This window comes from Arvicanthis niloticus, chromosome 13 (assembly GCF_011762505.2).
Source record: "Arvicanthis niloticus isolate mArvNil1 chromosome 13, mArvNil1.pat.X, whole genome shotgun sequence".
Taxonomy (NCBI): domain Eukaryota; kingdom Metazoa; phylum Chordata; class Mammalia; order Rodentia; family Muridae; genus Arvicanthis; species Arvicanthis niloticus.
Window position 1 is genome coordinate 71960257 of NC_047670.1, and position 18202 is coordinate 71978458.

Sequence of the window (18202 nt, forward strand, 5' to 3'; positions counted from 1 at the left end):
GCATGAGTTTTCCTAAATGACAGTATTCTCTTTTCAGCACAAAAACACTACAATTACTCTACAACTTCATCAGTAATCTACTAATTAAACAGGAAAAGCCCAAACATCCCAAGTCCTTACTTACATTAGAAACTAATCAAAGATGCTTGCTGAGCTTGCTTTGGGGCGTGGCTTATAGATAGAGAGCTTGCTGTCATGTGCAAGGCCCTGGTTTTGAGTCCAACACTCAAAGCAAGAAGAAGGGAGGGGAGAGGAAAGGAGATAAGAGGAGGGGAGAAGAGAGGAGAGGAGGGGAAGGGAGGGAAGGGGAGAGGACAGGAGAAGAGGGGTGAGGGCAGAGGGAAGAGGAGGGAGAAAGGGGAGAGGAGAGGGATGGGGGCAGGGAAGAGGATGAGGGAAGAGGGGAGGGAAAGGGAGGAGAGAGGAGAGGAAGAAGAATAAGGAAGTAGGAAATAAGGAGAGAGGGGAAACTGTACAAAACAATTACAAATGCAATTCCCCCATGGGGGTGGTTTTCTAAGACAAGGTCTCTATAACTAAACCATCTCAAAACTCACTAGATGGTTGAAGACAGCCTTGAACTTCTAGTCCTCCAACCCCCACCTCCTAAGAGCTGAGTTTACAGACGCTCACTAACATACCCAGCTCCAAAGCCAACTTTTTGTAAAAGAACATAGTACCAGATTACACAGTCCACTCTTAAATAACATTAATATACCTAAATAGAATGTCGATTTTTTTAATGTTGAGATTTATTTATTTTTATTTCATGTGTACGGTGTTTTGCTGTGTGCTTATCTACATATCACATGTAAGCCTGATGCCCAAGAAGGCCAGAACCGGGTGTCAGGTCCCTGAACTTGGAATTATGAATGGCTGTGAGCCATGATATGGGTGCTGGGAATCCAACCCAGGTCCTGTGCTCTCAGCCAGTGAGCCAGCTCCCAGCTCCAATATAAGTTAAACTATATTGAAATAGAGCTTCTGAGCCGGGCAGTGGTGGCGCACGCCTTTAATCCCAGCACTTGGGAGGCAGAGGCAGGTGGATTTCTGAGTTCGAGGCCAGCCTGGTCTACAGAGTGAGTTCCAGGACAGCCAAGGCTACACAGAGAAACCCTGTCTCGAAAAAAAAAACCAAAAAACCAAAAACAAAAACAAAAAAAGAAATAGAGCTTCTGTTTATAATCAATCAAATAAATTGCAACCAATAACTTCCTAAGTACATTGTAGGAATCCTCTGTGGACCCACAAAAGGCTCTTAAGTTCATTAAATTAGGGACTGGAAAGATGGCTCAGAAGTTAATAACACTTGCAGAGGACCTGGCTTTGGCTGCGTTACTCACTCCAGGTATAGGAGCTATAATCCATCTGTCTTCTGAGGGCATCAGGCATGTGTGTGGTATATATACATACAGGTAACAAATGTATACTTTATGTGGGTGGTACATATACATGCATGCAAACAAATGTGTACAAATGTTTATGAAATATAAAATAAATATGTATCTTTAAACTTTATTTTTTTATTTTTTTGAGATAGGATTTCTCTGTATAGTACTGGCTGTCCTGGAACTCACTCTGTAGACTAGCTGACCTCAGAGATTTGATCTGATTCTGCCTCCAGAGTGATATGATTACAGGTATGTGCCACCATGTCTGACTATTACATTAAATTATACTAAAGTATAATTAGATCACTTCCTCCCTAAAAACTCACTAATCTTCTCAGTTGAAAATATACAAATTTCAGTCAGAAAGTCTTATATGAATTATCAGCACATTATAAAAATAAACTGTAACTTTTCTCTTTATGAGATTTGTAATTACCTACATATAAATACATATAGAGTGTTCCCTAACCCTAAACACTGATATAATTATTTTGCATGGGATTATTCTTATGTATAAGGTATCAGTAACTCCAATGTTGAGTAAGACGCCACTGGACGTTTTAGTGTACTTAATTTCTACTTCCTGCGCAAAAAGAAACTTTGTTGAGGTTAGAAACAGAACTTAACTGAAATACAAGAAAGCAGGACTCAACATTCAGCTGGACAGACGCACTGATCAGAATCCCATTGGATTAAACCCCTTGGTTGGATTACCAGGTCTTTCTCTGCGATGGCCTTCTGCCTGCCCCGCTGGTCTTCAGTGGTTTTTTTCTCTCCTGCAGCTGGCTTGCTCACAGCAGCAGCTTCTTTGGGACGTGAGTTCTCCTTGGATGTTAAAGCCTAGGAGACACAGCACTCAACTAAAATAAAACAAGTAACGCAAGATGCATCTATATTAGACTTGAAATGTTGAACTACTTAAATATAGTAAAATTTCTTTACACTCAAATAACTGGAATACTTCGTATTCTAACTCACTCTACTCACTAAAGTAAAAGAAATATATATGTATATACAAAAAACAAATGTAATATTCTCCCTATTTCAGTTAAAACAAGCAGTATCCAGCAAATATAGTTGGTATTTACTTAACCTACAAATACTTGCCAAATCTCTACATAGTCCAGGCACTATTCTAGGTGCTGTTTTTCAAACATAAAATAACTGAAATCATATTACTAAAGTTCTCAACTTTATCGTTAGTTATTATTTGACCTAATACATGAGAAAGCACACTTGTCAACTATAAAGGTGAGATTTTAACCAACAGTTTATGTGCAGTAAATGATATTTAAAGTCACATGTCCCCAATTACGGGCACTTCTTACACTATGTGCCAAGATGGCAGAGCAGCTACAGCTTTAAGGAAAGGCCAAGCGACAGGAGCCTGCGAGCCCTGCACTGGCAGACCCTCATTTCACAGCTGAGTAATGACTCCGCCCTTTCCTTTGAGATGTGCTCTCAGACGGCTTCATGTTCACTGTGGAGCACATGCTGGCCTCCAACTTGGGCTCTGCTGCCTCCTTCCCCAAGTACTGGGATTACGGGGTCACTCCCTGGAAACCACTGTGTCCCCTACTGTCCTACTGTTAGGTTAGCACCTTTACTAACATGCAGCTTACACAGCAGTGACATCGCATGCATGCATTGATGCAGAGCTGAAGAGCACACGGTAAGGGCAGTAACCCAACGCTGGGCTGGAGACGGTTCAGTGGTCAGAGTCATGGCTGCTTTTACAGAAGACCCATTCAGTTCCCAGTACCTACATCAGGGGTCCACAACCACCTCGAACTCCAGTCCCAAAGGATCTAGTGCCCTTTAATGAACACAGACATGCACATAATTGAAAATAAAATAAATCTTAAAATTATTTTCAACTAAAAAACAATTTTTAAAAAAATAAGGAAAAAAAATTAAAAACTGTCCTTGGAGGAAAATAAGCAATGGTTTTGGAAATCTCAGCCAACTTTTTTCTTAAAACTGTATTTTATTTTTATTTTATATAGCAATACAATTTACATATAATGAAATGTTTTGACAGAGTTGTAAATAGAATTCAAAGAAAATAAAAATTTGAAGTATCACTTTTCCTAAGTGGGTCAACAAGCCAAGTTGTAAAAACGTTTCCTAGTTAGGGGTTAGTATCACTATGTTACCTCTGCTTTACCAGTTTGGTTAAACTGCATAGTACATAAAATAAAATCAGAAAAACTTCTGTCTAATTCCAATTCTTGGGTGACTGAGGCAGGACGATTGCTTCAAGTTTGAAGCTAGCCTGGGCTATATATGGTGAAATCCAAAAAAAGAAATCTATTGGAGGCAGAGACCCCTGATGAAATAGCTCAGTGGTTAAGAGCACTGGCTGTTCTTCCAGTTCAACTCCCAGCACTTCCATGGGAATTCCTCAACCGTCTGTAACTCTAGTTTCAGAAAATCCAATGCTCTTTTGACTACCACAGGCACTAGGCTCACATGCACACAGGCAAAATACCAACACACAGAAAAATTAGCTTTTTTTAAAATCTAAAGTATATACAAAATCTAAGCGAAAACTTTCACCTTCACGATATAAAAGTCAAACCTAAAGCCCTTAAATAGTTCTAATTTACCTGATTAATTTTCCTGAGCTCGTTTGTTGCTTCAAAGTTATCTGGTTCCAGTTCTAACACTTTCTCATAATCTAAGTGAAACAGAAAAGAGAGCATTTTGGAAAAGGATAGTTTTACAACTTGTACACAACCACAGTTATCAGCTACGTGTGACACTAAGGCAACTATTCTATGGTAAAATGAACTAATGACAACTAGTAAGCTCCTAAATACTTTTTACTCTCTCCCGGGGCAGACAAAACCCTAAGGGAGTCCTCTCACAAACCGTGGTCCGCCAGCTCGGGGGTTATGCCATCAGGGAGCACAGAGCAAAATCCACGCAAAGTAAGTTTCAGTCATTCTTTGTGATTATTACAAGTCTTGTTATGGAATAACAAGAAAGATTTCCTAATAAATAAACATACTGTGCTTGCTTCCTCACTCACAACAGCCACCGAAATGACATCACCTCTGTGTGCAGATGAGAACTGAAGGTCAGAAGGCATGAGTCACCTGCTGTGGCAATGTTCAATTATCGTAGAAATGAAACAAAGTCTGACCAGTGGGAAACAATACATTCTTTCCCAAAATAAGAAATCTTTTCAATTTCATAAAAGGGCTGGTGGGCTTAGCAGGTCCAGGCACCAGCTGCCAAGCCTGACAACTTGAGTTTGATCCCTGGGCCTCTTCCACCCGTGGGTGGAGAGAACCGACTCCCTCTAGGTGTTCCCTGGTTTCCCATCACACCCAGGGACACACACACACATCCACACACACACATGTATGTTTTTTATTGTAAAATGAAAAAATTTTAAATTGCCAAAAAAGCAAGCCTTGTTCAAAACGTTCTGCAAAAGGAGCACTGTTCTGACTTGGTATTCTCTGTGTGCTGAGCTAAGTCTCTGAAGAACACCTCAGGGGGCCCTGAGGGGAGCAACACCTTTTCTGGCGTCCTCTAACTTCTGCAGAGCAAACCGAGCAGCACCTCTTCTGGCGTAAGCCTTGGTGTAATTCCTGCTTAAGGCAATTGCCAAATTACAGTCAGACTCAGCGACAGCAAATCTGCAATTCAAAACAATTAAAGAGGCCATTTACTTCCTGATTATATGCACTTCTCCATCTTTTATTTAATTAAACTTAAAAATAATCTTGTCCCTCACCCTACCCCAGTGCATGTAAATACACATGTGCTCCGCCCCATCTACTGCCGCATACCACACTATGCATATTCACTACAGTACTACTCAACACACCCAGTCTAGAGAAGCAGGGATTCTTTTTTTTTTTTTTTTTTTTTTTTTTTTTTTTTTTTGATATGGGGTCTCATTATATAAGCCTAGGTGGCCTAAACTGGAACTTAACATGTAGACCAGGCTTGCCTTGAATTCCCAAACTCACAGAGATCTGCCTACCTCTGCCTCCTGAGTGCTGGGATTAAAGGTGTGTGCCACCACGCCAGGCAATTTCTGTTTTTTTGTGGGATTTCAATGGTCTATAAGAAAAGAAAAGACAAGCTACAAAGCTGTCAGAAGACAGTTGTTATAACAAACGTTGAGCTGTTCATGGTGCAGCACTTGGGAAGCAGAGGCAGGTGGATCTCTTAAGTTCAAGACCAGCCTGGTCTATAGAGCTAGTTCTAGGATAACCAGGACTACACAGAGAAACCCTGCCTCAAAAAACCAAAATACATAAACAAACAAATGTCAAAGAGTTAGTTTCCAGAGTAAAGAACTTTTAAAAATCAATATATACCTAATAGGAAATGGGCAAAATATAAAACAGCATTTCACAGGGAAAAAAAATTCTAAAACATGACTACATATATAAAAAGATGTCCAAATTCATTAACAGCTTAAAGAATACATAGGCAAGCCAGACACGATGGCACACGCACACCTTTAATCCCAGCGCTGAGGAGGCAGAGGCAAGAAGATCTTTGAGTTCATGGTCAGCCTGGTCTACACAATAAATTCCAGGTCAGCCACAGCTGCATAACAGAAATTTATCTCAAAACCACAAAAGAAAAGGAAACTACATCTCCACCAAAAACAAAAAAGTCAAAACCAAAAAGAACAGAGGCTTGACATATAGCTCAACCAGAAAGTGCTTGCCTAGTTAGTTTGCATGACTGCTTCAGAGAGAGGGAGGAAACAGACAGGGATGCAGCTCACTTGCAGAGTGCCTGCCTAGCAGACACAAGACATGGGCATGATGGGGCACGCCCATAAAGAGAGGTAGAGACAGCTGGAACGCAAGCATACCTCTGAGTTCAAGACTAGCCTGGTCTACAGAGGGCATTCCAGGACAGTCAGGGCTACATAGAGATATCCTGTCAGGGAGAGGGGGTGGGGGGAGGCAAGAGGATCAGAAGTATGAGGCTATCCTCAACTACACAAAAGGTTAGAGGCCAACCTGAGTATCCCTATCTTTAAAAAAATAAGAACTACCATTTTGTAACCAGTAAACAATTAAGAGGTCAAATCAGTCCTCGTGCTAAGGAGTCAGAACAGACATTCTCTGTAACACTAATGGAAACAGAAGGCAGCACAGCTCCCTGTGACAGTCACTTATCGGTCCGTACGGCAGCGTGGGCTTTTCAAGCACCGTTTACCAACTTGACTGAGCTGCTCTCTCAGCGCTCCTGACTCTATGTTGAGACAGACCCTTTACAAGTTGTCCAGGCAGGCCTTAAACTTAGGGTTTAAGTTTAAACTTCTGCATCTGCTCCCCAGAGTACCTGGGATGACAGGCCTGTCAGCAGGCCTATATATCATTCCCCAAAGTTTACAACTATGATGTATGCATTATAGTTATCAAATATTACAACATGTAAATACTCCCCTAATTTATGATATGTTTCAATAAATAGAAAAATCACAAAGCCTGGCATGGTGATAAATACCTTTAATCCCAGCACTCAGGAGACAGGCAGGAAGATTTCTGTGAGGCGAGCCTGGTCTACACAGTGAGTTCCATGCCAGTTAAGGGTACAGAATAAAACCTTGTCCAGAAAAAAAAAAAAAAAAAAAAAAAAAAAAGAAAAGAGAAAACCTCAGAGAGCAATGCCATTTCTACTTCTAAATACAAAAGCAGTAAGAATGTGCTCCTTCTTAATGTCTGTCTTACAGAATTCCCGTACGACGTCAGCTCATGTGCATGTGATGGTCCCAATATTAAATGTGTACTTAAGAGTTGCCAGAGTGTAAAGATAAGGAAACACTGGAATATATTTAAGTTTACCATACAAAGGTCTGCAGAGTAAATACCAAATACAGTTTTTTGAATAACACGATGAAATTAACAGCTTAAAACCTTTTAACAAATTAGTTTCTCTCTCTCTCTCTCTCTCTCTCTCTCTCTCTCTCTCTCTCTCTCTCTCTGTCTTCCCCCCTCCTCCCCTCTGCATCTCCCTCCCTTGCTAGGACTGGGAGTGAGCGAGCACAGGCTCCGTCGTGCTGGTCAGTGGTCCTCAGCGCTCAGCCACAGCAGCTTTTTAATGAGTTAGGTGAAGAACATCACTGCTTGACTTGGCGGGAGACACTCCTCAGGTACACAAACTCTGAGCACTCGGTCTAAGAACCAAATGTTTACAATGAATTAAATAAATTACTCCATAGGGGAGTAGCCTATAAGAATTTGCAGAGTAGAACAAATGTGGTGTGCTTTCAGTCTCTTCTGACAAGCCTTTTGAAAACTAACCTCCAGGCAGGCATGCTGGTGCTGCCTCTGATCACAACAACAGGGAGGCAGAGGCAGGTGGATCTCAGGTCTGCAGAGTTGCAGACAGCCAGGGTTACAGAAGAAAACCTTGTCTGAGAAAAGGAGGGGAGGGGAGGGGAGGGGAGGGGAGGGGAGGGGAGGGGAGGGGAGGGGAGGGAAGGGGAGGGGAGGGGAGGGGAGGAAGAGAAGAGAGGAGAGAAAAAAGAAAAGAAACAAAAACAAAGCAAGTAGAAAGAAGCCTACGTGCACGCACACATACACACACACACACACACACACACACACACACACACACACACACACACACACACACACGGCACTCACTTCTTTAGTCTGAAGTACGCGGACGCTCTGTTTGTTGGCAGCACAGGATTGTAAGGGTCGGCATTCATGCCTTTCGTGTAGCATTCAATGGCTTCATCATATTTTCTTTGCTTGAAGTACTTATTGCCCTGAAAGAAAAGAGAATCAAGCAATACTGGGACAATCCATGTGCTCTCAGACAGTCAGCGTCTTGCTTCCCCTGAAAGGGCCAGCTCATGGAAACCTAACAAAGGCAGCATTGCAATCTAACTTGAAAGAGAAACGGAGAGTTTCAAAGCTGCTAAGGATACAGGGCTAAACACCCAGTATTTTAGATTCTGCTCCCAGGAGGGCTCAGTTCTAGGGGACCACGGGACAGGACACCCGCTAAGTGTACTAAAGCTCCAAAAGTCACCTGACTTCAGAAAGAGGTCACAGAGACTTCAGAGACCAGACTGTAAGCAGTTCACTCTACAATGAGGAGAGTCAGCACCAAGAACCTCATGCTTCTACGGGAAGCAGCGTCTTCAATAAGACCTTGATATATGCCAAGAGACGCCACAGCGATAAAACACTGAGAGAGTCAAGAGACTGTAACTTAAAGAAAAAACGATTTTTCTTTTTTTTTTTTTACTCACTTGTTTGGATGGCCAAACACCCAGCAGGAAGTACAGCCAAAAGGAATATGATTGGTAATAATATGAACCAACGTGATAGACTTAAACAGGCAGACAGTAATCCGGCCCTTACAGCTGTCCCCATCAGCCCGGAGTATGGGCTACTGACATGGCAGTGGCACAGCAACACTAGAGTACTAGAAGGATCCCCCTCATTTCTGCCTCTCGGTGCCCACAGCCTTCCTTCACATCTGGGCTTGTTCCACCGTCTCTCTTCAAGGCACTGTCAGCATGTGTCAGTGATTCATTGCACTTTTCAAAACTGTTCTTCGGTTCTGCCATAGCATTGATATGTAACTATCAGTATGTCCCTTTTAGTCCGTGGGCTCTCAGTTAAAGATGATAGAAACACATGTACTAGAAAACCTGTGGCTCTTACTACTCTGCCGAGAGCCTACGCATTGTTAAAGGAGGCTGTGTTTACCCAACAACCAGGACAGAGTGTCCTAGTCCTGCCAGACGCTGCCATCGCTCTGATGATCCACCAACTTCACAGCTCTCAGGACCAGGCCCTGCTACTGTGAGTCCTGATCTCAGGACAGCAATTCTCTATGTGTTTTATTAGTTTTGTACAGTTTCATGTCTCAAGTAATAACATCCTTCCTCCAGACTGCCTTCAAATGACAACCCACCAAGCTACAAGCTCAGATCCTCTCATGTCACACTTGTGAAACACAAGTCACACTTCTAGTCCCTGCATTAAAATAAAAAAAAACAAAAAACAAAAAACTCCACATCCCTGTTCAGCACAGAAACCCTGAAGATTAAGGAACTGAAGTCTCACAGGGCAAATGAAGGCAGAAAGATGGAAGATTACTGATACATGAGAAGGGAACAGAACCTTATACCTCAGAGTCTCTGATTAAGAGATATTTTTGCTAGCAGAGAGGCAAAAATTCTAGGACAATTAACATTTGCTGTGAAGGTTGCTAACATAAAAATAATAATCTCTTATGTTAAAATAGCAATGGCCACATTGAAAGGGATCCCTTGTAGATTCCCTGAGAATCCACTAGTAGTTAACTACTACAGTGTTACCGACCACTGCTCTGCACACAGTGGGGATGGCCTACCTTCCTGCACACAGTGAGGATGGCCTACCTTCCTGCATCCCTGTGTGGTCCATTCTCTCCCTCATCAACGGTACCTCGTCAGGGGCTGCCATCTATCTCATTTAAGGTTCCTAGCCATCCTTCAAAGACACCTTCACACCACCACACTCCTGCATCTGACTGCGAAGCACACACCCAGGCTCTGGACTGTGTCTTTCCTCCTGAGTGCCCCTCTTTTTCTTAATACTTCTGCTTAAGCCTGTGCTAAAAGATTTTAATTAAAACCTGCCTCTCTCCAAAGAAGAAATGATAGATACTGAACATTACAAAAGGTAACCAGAGATGGCCCGTGATACAGAAGTGGAAGGTAATGGTTAAACCAACAATCACACACTTCGTTACTTCCGGCTACCACTAAAAGCACGAATAATCCCGGTGCTGTCCAAGCCCTTAAAATCAAGTCACCAAACACATCAACCGCTGAGGCTTCGAAACACTTCTGTTCCCTTTGAACAGCTAAGAAAGTGAGTTACAAAAAGCTTAAAGGACTTGATAGCTTAGAACCAGGTAATTAATCTGGCTCTAGAATATGCTCCTGGCTACACTGCCGCCCAGTAAGGAGACAGCCAATAGCAACTTAAGTGTGAACATCTCCAGAACAATGGTAGGAATTTTAGAATTCACTTGACTTTATCTGCAGCCTTCCTCCCGGAAGGAACCCAAAACTAACCTAGAGTACCTTTTCTTTTAGAACAAGAGCCTTCTGGGCATCCACACGAACACCATCTTCGTCCGACTCTGACTCCTGGGACACAGAATCATGGGTGCTGTCTTCTTTGTCAAGCTCATCAAGAATACTGTCCTGCAAGCACAAGCAGAGCAGTGTGCACAATCTATGGGGCTTCAACTATTAGGACAGGAATGGAAGTCAAATCACCTCCTACAGTTAAATGCCAGAGTCAGGTGTGCACCACCACATCTGGCTCTTACCCAATCCTTTTCAGAAAAGACTGTAGTGGTGTGTATGAGAGAGAATGAGACAATGAGACAGAGAGAAGGGGAGCGGGAGGGAGGGGGAGGAATGGAGGGAAAGAGAAAGAGAGAAGGAGGGAGGAAGTAAGAGGGAGGGAGAGGGGGATGGAAGGAGGGGGAGAGTGCACACATGCATGTCTGAGCATATGCATGTATGCATGTATGCAGATGTCTGTGGAAGTAGGAAGGGGGAATCAGATACCCTGGAACTGGAATTACAGTTGTGAGCTGCCAGGCGGGTGTTGAGTAGGTGCTCATGCCCTCTGTGTGAGCAGCCAGTGCCCTTAATTGCCAAGCCATCCCTCCAGCCCCACCCACTACATTGTGAGTGCCTAGCCTCCAAATCAAGCAACCGATCGCCACTTTGGAGCTCTCTGCTGTGCCCATCCCTGACACACAGATCATGCCATCTGAGTTTGCTGACGGTGTCCACCCCTCATCTCCAAGGAATGGGACAGAAGACTTTTACCTGAGTTCCTGTTCCCTACCACCTGGCTAGTCTGCACACGGGGAAGAGACTAGAGTGTACGGAGGTTAGAGACAGAGCAGGGCTCCATAATTGTGGCTATGGGGACATCCTATCATTTCTGGACAAGGCTTTCCAGATACAGCTGGTTTGAAGAGGAATATTCTACACCCCTGTAAGTAACCCCTCACCGAGGCTCTCTGAGGAAAGTAAACACATTCCTGAATACCCCAGAGCAAACTTTGGCAGAATTGTGCCTCAGTTTGTCATTTGGACCTTGTTTTACATCTTCTCCCAAAGAAAGAATTTTAACAACACAGTAAGTAAATCTTTTTTAAAATCATCAAAAAGACGAGGCATAGTAGTGTGTGCTTTCAAACCCAATACTTGAATGTAAGCAGCAGGCAGGTCTCTGTGAGTTACAGGCCAGCGTGGTCTAAAGGAAATGAGAGGAAAGAGAAGAGAAAAAAGAAAAGGCAAGCAAGGAAATAAACGTGGCTGGAGAGGTGGTTCAGTCATCAAGAGCGCTTGCTGCTCCTGCAGAGGGTCGATCCAGGTTTAGTTCCCAACACCCAGAGCTTACAACTACCTGTAAATGCAGTTGCAGAAGATCTGACAACCCCCCCTTTCTGGCCTCTGTACACAGGTGGATATTTTTACATTCAAGCAGGCAGAACACTCACTCATAACTTAAAACTAAATAAATCTTAAAACAAAACACCAAAAAGAAATGTATATTCTAAATGGGGTCATTTCTCTACTTCAACATGCACATTCCTCCACCACACCACTTTAAGAAGCATGAGTCCAGAATAAGGTAGGCTGATTGGCCAGTAGGTTCCTGTCACATGCTAGCATGCCAGTGGCTACCTGGAGCTTTGGGAAAGGCTCTGAGGCAGAGGCTGTCTAATTACAGTGTGTTTCATAGGGGAGGTGAGACTTGCACAGTACACAGTCTATCTCAGATCTAGGACTGGCCTCCTTGTGCTGAGTAAGTTCTATCAACAGGCTGGGGTCTGGAAAGAAGGAACCTCAGTTGAGAGAATGCCTCCATTACATTGGCCTGTAGGCAACTCTGTGGGATAACCGTCCTTATTAACCTCAGGGGGCCCAGCCCACTATGGGCAGTACTACTCCTGGGCAGGGGGTCCAGGGATGTACAAGAAGGCAGGCTAAGCAAACTTTCAAAAGCAAGTCGGTGAGCAGTGTTCCTCTCTGCTTCAGTTTCTCCCTCTAGGTTCTGGTTTGAGTTCCTGTTCTGGCTTCCCTGTCCAATCTATTTGCAGCAGGAGGCCTGTGATTGGATGGGGAAAAGGGAGGCGGAGCTAAGGGTGAGAAAGAGGGAGCTGCAAAGAGAAACGCAGGGAGGAGAAATGGCAGCGGACGGACGTGGACCTGTGTGGCTTCAAGTAAATAGGTAGTTATGAAATCTAAACGTTAGGGTAATTGGGATAATCTTCTAAATTGTGTGGGCATCTTGTGTATTGAGATTTTTATTTTTAGATAGATATATATATATCTAAAGGTGAAGCAGGGCCAGGGTGAAGCTCCACCCTGGCCCTGCTAGAGAGCCTGCCGAGATGAGAACACATGGCCCACTGGTGTCATGGTTAGTGTGGGAACATGGCGGCTAAGCCGGGAGCCAGCGGACACACGTTCATTTCTAATATCTTCTGCAACAGTCTCTAACCTGCATGACGTTAAGCCTTTCCTTTCGGAATAGCTTTCAGTCAGTGTTTTATTACAGTGATGGAAAAGCACATTAGGACACCTGCTCTCAGATGGCACATACCTGTCTATAATGCTGCACTCCTGAGGCCTACTCAAGAGGATCGTAAGTCAAAGCTAGCCTGGACTACATATGAACCCCTCTCCCACCAAAAAAAAAAAAAAAAAAAAGGGAAAAGAAAACATAGGTCCTAAGGACACTGTTATTTTTCATGTCACCTGTGACTAGTAGCTAACTCCAAGAAATGTTTATCTAACTACTAAAAAGTACAGAACTAGATAAACTTACCACATCAAGTTTTGCCCAGGCATCATAATCGAAAGACTTTATTCTGTTTTTTGTGTTTTCTTCTTTGGTTTTTTTGGAAGAATCTTTAGTTTTACCTTTCTTCTTTTTCCTAAAATTCCCATTTCGAATAGGAGGTAAATTCTAGACAGGAGAACAGGAGGGAAAAAAAAAGACAAAGAACTTTAAAAAAAAAGGGGGGGGGGGGTTGGCATTTTGCTCTGTTACTTCTGTATAACTAACAATGTCTGAAATGATACTTTCTTTTTTTCTTTTGGTTTTCCAAGACAGGGTTTCTCTGTGTAGCCCTGGCTGTCCTGGAACCCACTCTGTAGACCAGGCTGGCCTCGAACTCAGAGATCCTCCTGCCTCTGCCTCCTGAATGCTGGGATTAAAGGTGTGCACCACCATTGCCTGGCACTAAATAATATTTTCAAATAAGAAATTCTGTTCTCAATTTAATTTTCAAGGGCTTCATTTTATAATTTGATTATGGGAACTAGAGACATAGCTCAGTAGATAAGAGTTCTTGCTATACAAGCAAAAGGACCTGAGTGTGAATCCCCAGTGCCCAGGTAAAAGCCAGGCACGGCCACACACCCTGTAACCCAGTGGGAAACAGAGGTAAGCAGATCCCGGGGCTCCCTGGCCAGTCAGCCTACAGGGTACGTCAGTTCACTGAGAGACCTTGTCTCCAAACACAAGGTGCTGACCAATAGAGGAAGGCACCTCCATATGTCCCACAAGAGCACACATGTGGGCATATACTTCCCGACTTCCCCCACACACAAAAAAGTAGCAATTATGTTTATAAGTTTGATTCATTATCTGATGAATTTTGCAGGTTCTTCAGTCACAAGAGAAAGTATTAACTTGAAATCTGAATTATGCCTTTAAATTTACAACTATAAATTCAAACCTCAAAAACTACGATTTTCAGTTAGTATGGTGAATTAGCACAAGTTCAAAGGCAACCTAACATGCCTCCAATGGCTACATACGACATTAAAAACAGCCCGATTTCAACACACTGGTTTAATAAGAATAGTGCATCCTAAGTCTTACCTGCATTTTAATGCCAATACTGTTTATAAGTTATTAAATATATGATTATATATTTAATTAAATATTAAATATATGATTAAATATATGATTAAATATATGATTATATTATTTTCAGATATAGACATGCCTATATAGTTCAAGATTATTTATTTACCTTTAAGTACTATCACGTGACTATCCTTTCATTAAATACCCACTAGACTTAGAATATCTTGCAATAGGTTACACACAATTATTCAAAGCTTGGAAAGAAGCAGAATCTCTGAAAATGTTTACAATAATGCAAACCACTCCAATCTCAGCATTTTTATGATTTTGTTAACAAGATCTTATAAACTTTCTATGAAAGTTTCTATGAAACAGGGTTCCTCCTTGCAGCCTTGGCTATCCAGGTACTTGCTCTACAGACCAGGCTGACCTCAAACTTATAGAGATCTGCCTGTTTCTGCCTCCCAAGTGCTGGGATAAAAGGTGTGCACCACCAACACCACTAAACTCTAGATCCTTCTGCCTGCACCGCCCAACTACTAGGATTACAGGCAACTTCAAGACTTCACAACACATTTTACAGGACCATGCTTTATTTTAAAATACATTTTTATATTTTAAATTTAACAATAACGTGGCTCGGCAGTTCAAAGTGCTTGTTGCAAGCCTGTTGACTCAAGTTCGACTCCTGGAGACCCTAAAAGAGAACCAACCCCAGGGAGTTGTCCTTTGACTTCTATCAAGCACTGCGGCATGCACGCACACACGGTACACACATGGATGGTAAGTAGGTTCTGCTGCACATGAGCAGAGACCCTTCGCTTACCTCCTCAGGAACGCCACTCTGCCTTCTCAGCTCCAGATCCTTCTGCTTCATGTCCTTCTCCCAGTGCTCCAGGTCCCTCATGAAATCCTGCAGTTCCTCTGCATTGTGCTTCACCTGGAGCTGCAATTCAACCGCCTTACTCGTCGAAGTCATCGTGTCCTGCAAAGTCTTGAGCATGCAAAGTTTTGAGAATTAGAATGAGAGATTCTTCTATTTACGATGAGGATGCATCCCCATAAAACCATCATCACTTAAACATATTGTTAAGTAGAAAACTGCATTTAAACCTGCTGCGTCGGTGCATGCCTGTGAGCCCGATAGGATTCAAAGGTCAAAGTGCACCAGTCAGGTAACCAGGAGGAAAGGGCAGCAGACAGAACTCCGAGGGACAAAGAAGAGGTCAGCAGTGGACACAGGACAGATCGTAAAACACCAGGCCATGGGGCGTTAGCCAACATTCTAAAGGTCACATAAAGGGATTGACAAGTAATGTAAAAATAATCTGATTATCTGATTACTGATTAGGTTGAGGCATTGGAAAGAAGAGAAAGATTTAAATAAGTTCTTGATTTCTGCTTGGTAGAAACTCATAATATCATTTTAAGTCAAGAAATCCAATTCTGAGGGACTGGAGAGGTGGCTCCAGACTAAAGCACTCACCACTCAAGCCTGACGTCAGGCTTGGTGGTGCCTGCCCGGTACCCACGCCAAGGTTCGAAGGGAAAACTGACTCTGCAAAGTTGTCATCCGACATGCGTGCCATGGTGCGTGCATGCACCATCACAGGTCACATACACATAGATTAAAAGTAAAATTTTGAAAAAGAAATGCAATTGTAAAAGGAAAAAGCTCATGTTGGGGCTGGGGGCAAGTGACTAAGAGGACTGTTTCCGTTTGGAATATGTTGAACGTGACTGTTCGGGGCCATCAGAAGATACCGAGTAGGCAGATGGAGGAGTAGAGAGAATCGTGGATGGCACCGTTAATAAACAAAGGTGGAGACTCGTCTTGCATTTGAACACGCTTAGCCACTGTACTGATGGAAGCTGGGCAGGGCCTGAAGAACGGCAATCTTAGGGAACAGGAAGATGTCGACATCAGAAAAAAAACAAGGCATCAGTACCCAGGAAGCTGGGTGGATCTGAGAAATGTCACTCAAGGCCTAAGAACATTAGCATGTTAAGTGGGAAAGGTTAGCAGTGCAAGATGCCACGCAATCGCACATACTCGTTCATATGTTCACGACATTCGGTCATAAAAAGATTGAGAACAGTCACAGAATTTTTTTAAGGATAGAAATGAGTTTATATGGGACGGGATAACTTTTTGTCTTTAATAATGTTAAGATGATCCATTGGAGGCACATGAAGAATACAACGGCGCACAGTTGGCCACCGCTTAGGATTCCAGCTATTCAGGAGGCAGAGGATACCTTCCAAATTAAGGTCAACATGACAACTTAGCGGACCCTAAGAATAATTTTTTAAAGGGCTAGGACATAGATAGCATTTGCCAACATGTGAAAGACGCTGAGTTCGACCTTGAGATAGATTAGACAGATGACAGACAGATGAAAAGGGTAAAGTGACAGGACTAGGTACCTTAAGATAGGAAAACTTGGGGGAGGGAGGTTATAACAGCTTTTCTTCTTCTTTTTTTTTTTTAAGGTTTATTTATTTTATATATGTGAGTACACTGTCACTGTTTTCAGACACACCAGAAGAGGGCATCTGATCCCATTACAGATGGCTGTGAACCACCATGTGGTTGCTGGGAATTGAACTCAGGACCTCTGAAAGAGCAGTCAGTTCTCTTAAGTACTGAGCCATCTCTCCAGCCCACTTTTCTTTTCTTTTCTTTCTTTTTTTTTTTTCAGTAAAGAGACTGTTATAAGTGTAAACGGATCTTCTGACTCAGCCTCAAAACAACACAGTTTAAGCTTCAAGCAGTGTCAATATTTGGTTATACGCATGCATTTCATTCATAAACAAATCTAGCATAACGCTTTGCTGGACACAAACCAGAACACCTGCAAAAACGAGCCCCTTACACGCTGCTCGCCTTCAAACCCAGCACTCAGGAGGGAGGCAGAGAGGCTCGCAGTTCAAGGCCAACCTGGTCTACTACACAGCGAATTGCAGAGCAGCCTGGGCTACAGAGAAACCCTGTCTCTAAACAAACAAACAAACAGGCCAAGAGGTGCTGTAGGGGACACAGCTCTCCTTCCACCCACCCACCCCCGGGTCCTAAGGCAGCCCACGCTGATAGGACAAGGTTCGTCACGCAGGCAACCAGAAACTTCCAGAGCCTGGAGAAACACTTTCACGTCCCGTATCCAAGGCAAGCCTGCACACCCTGGCCTGAAGGAGGCGGCAGGTCCGCCGCTCTCGGGACCGTGGCTCCGGAGATCCCGCCACCGCAGCCGGCCCGAGCCCGGACGCGGAGCCAGCTCAGGCCGAACCCTGGACGGCGCGCGGAGAGCGCAATCGGTAACCAGCCCCACCGCCTCGCCGCTGCTCCGGTCCCGGCCCCGCGCTCCCGGCCCACGTCCCAAGCGCCGCTACAGCCGGAGGTAACGGCAGAGCCTGCTCACCCGCCCCGGCCGCCACCACCCTCACCGGCTCCAGGGAGACGCACCGCGTCTTACACCACCGCCGGAGGTCTGCGCCTTCCCACAAGGCCCCGCGCGCCGCTGGAGCGTGCGCAGAAGATTCGGCTCCCGCGCTCGGCTGCTCTGGCTCTGCACCCATCCTAACCTAGTCTGACCCACCCAAAGCATAAAGCCTTTGACTCCCCTCGATTCATTATATCAAGGAATTCATTATATCAAGCCTTCTGCTTCCTTTGTGAGTGAAGTTTGCCTGCTGTAACAACTCTGTTGTACAATTGCAATGAGTGTAATTCTTAAAGTCCACAAACTAACTTTTTCAAATTGAATGGAAAACCTGTCATCTCAAAATAAGATCAGTTTTTCATTCACAAGTCTGACAGAACTTTCGGTTCACACAAGAAGGCAGGAGTGCATGTGTGTGTCCCACACACGCTGATTTATGAATCTTATCCTAGAGGTTTGATATAAT

At 43.7% G+C, this 18202-nt stretch overlaps 1 protein-coding gene across 5 annotated transcripts in view; it reads right to left on the bottom strand.

The window, feature by feature from the left end:
• Window positions 1–17882, bottom strand: part of Rpap3 (RNA polymerase II associated protein 3) — a 34307-nt gene extending 16425 nt beyond the window's left edge. Inside the window, exons 1-9 of one of the 5 annotated variants that reach the window (XM_076911971.1) lie at window positions 17760–17816; window positions 15123–15290; window positions 13247–13387; window positions 10471–10593; window positions 8024–8151; window positions 5392–5471; window positions 4920–5041; window positions 4001–4071; window positions 2106–2231 (exon numbers count right to left, since the gene is read on the bottom strand). In XM_076911971.1, the coding sequence (XP_076768086.1) occupies window positions 2106–2231; window positions 4001–4071; window positions 4920–5041; window positions 5392–5471; window positions 8024–8107 (483 nt within the window). In that variant the 5' untranslated portion in view covers window positions 8108–8151; window positions 10471–10593; window positions 13247–13387; window positions 15123–15290; window positions 17760–17816. Of the gene's footprint in view, window positions 1–2105; window positions 2232–4000; window positions 4072–4919; window positions 5042–5391; window positions 5472–8023; window positions 8152–10470; window positions 10594–13246; window positions 13388–15122; window positions 15291–17476 lie in introns of all 5 variants that reach the window. The other 4 variants (XM_034517079.2, XM_034517075.2, XM_034517077.2 and 1 more) reach the window with 4 other exon arrangements.
• Window positions 17883–18202: the final 320 nt, after the last annotated feature.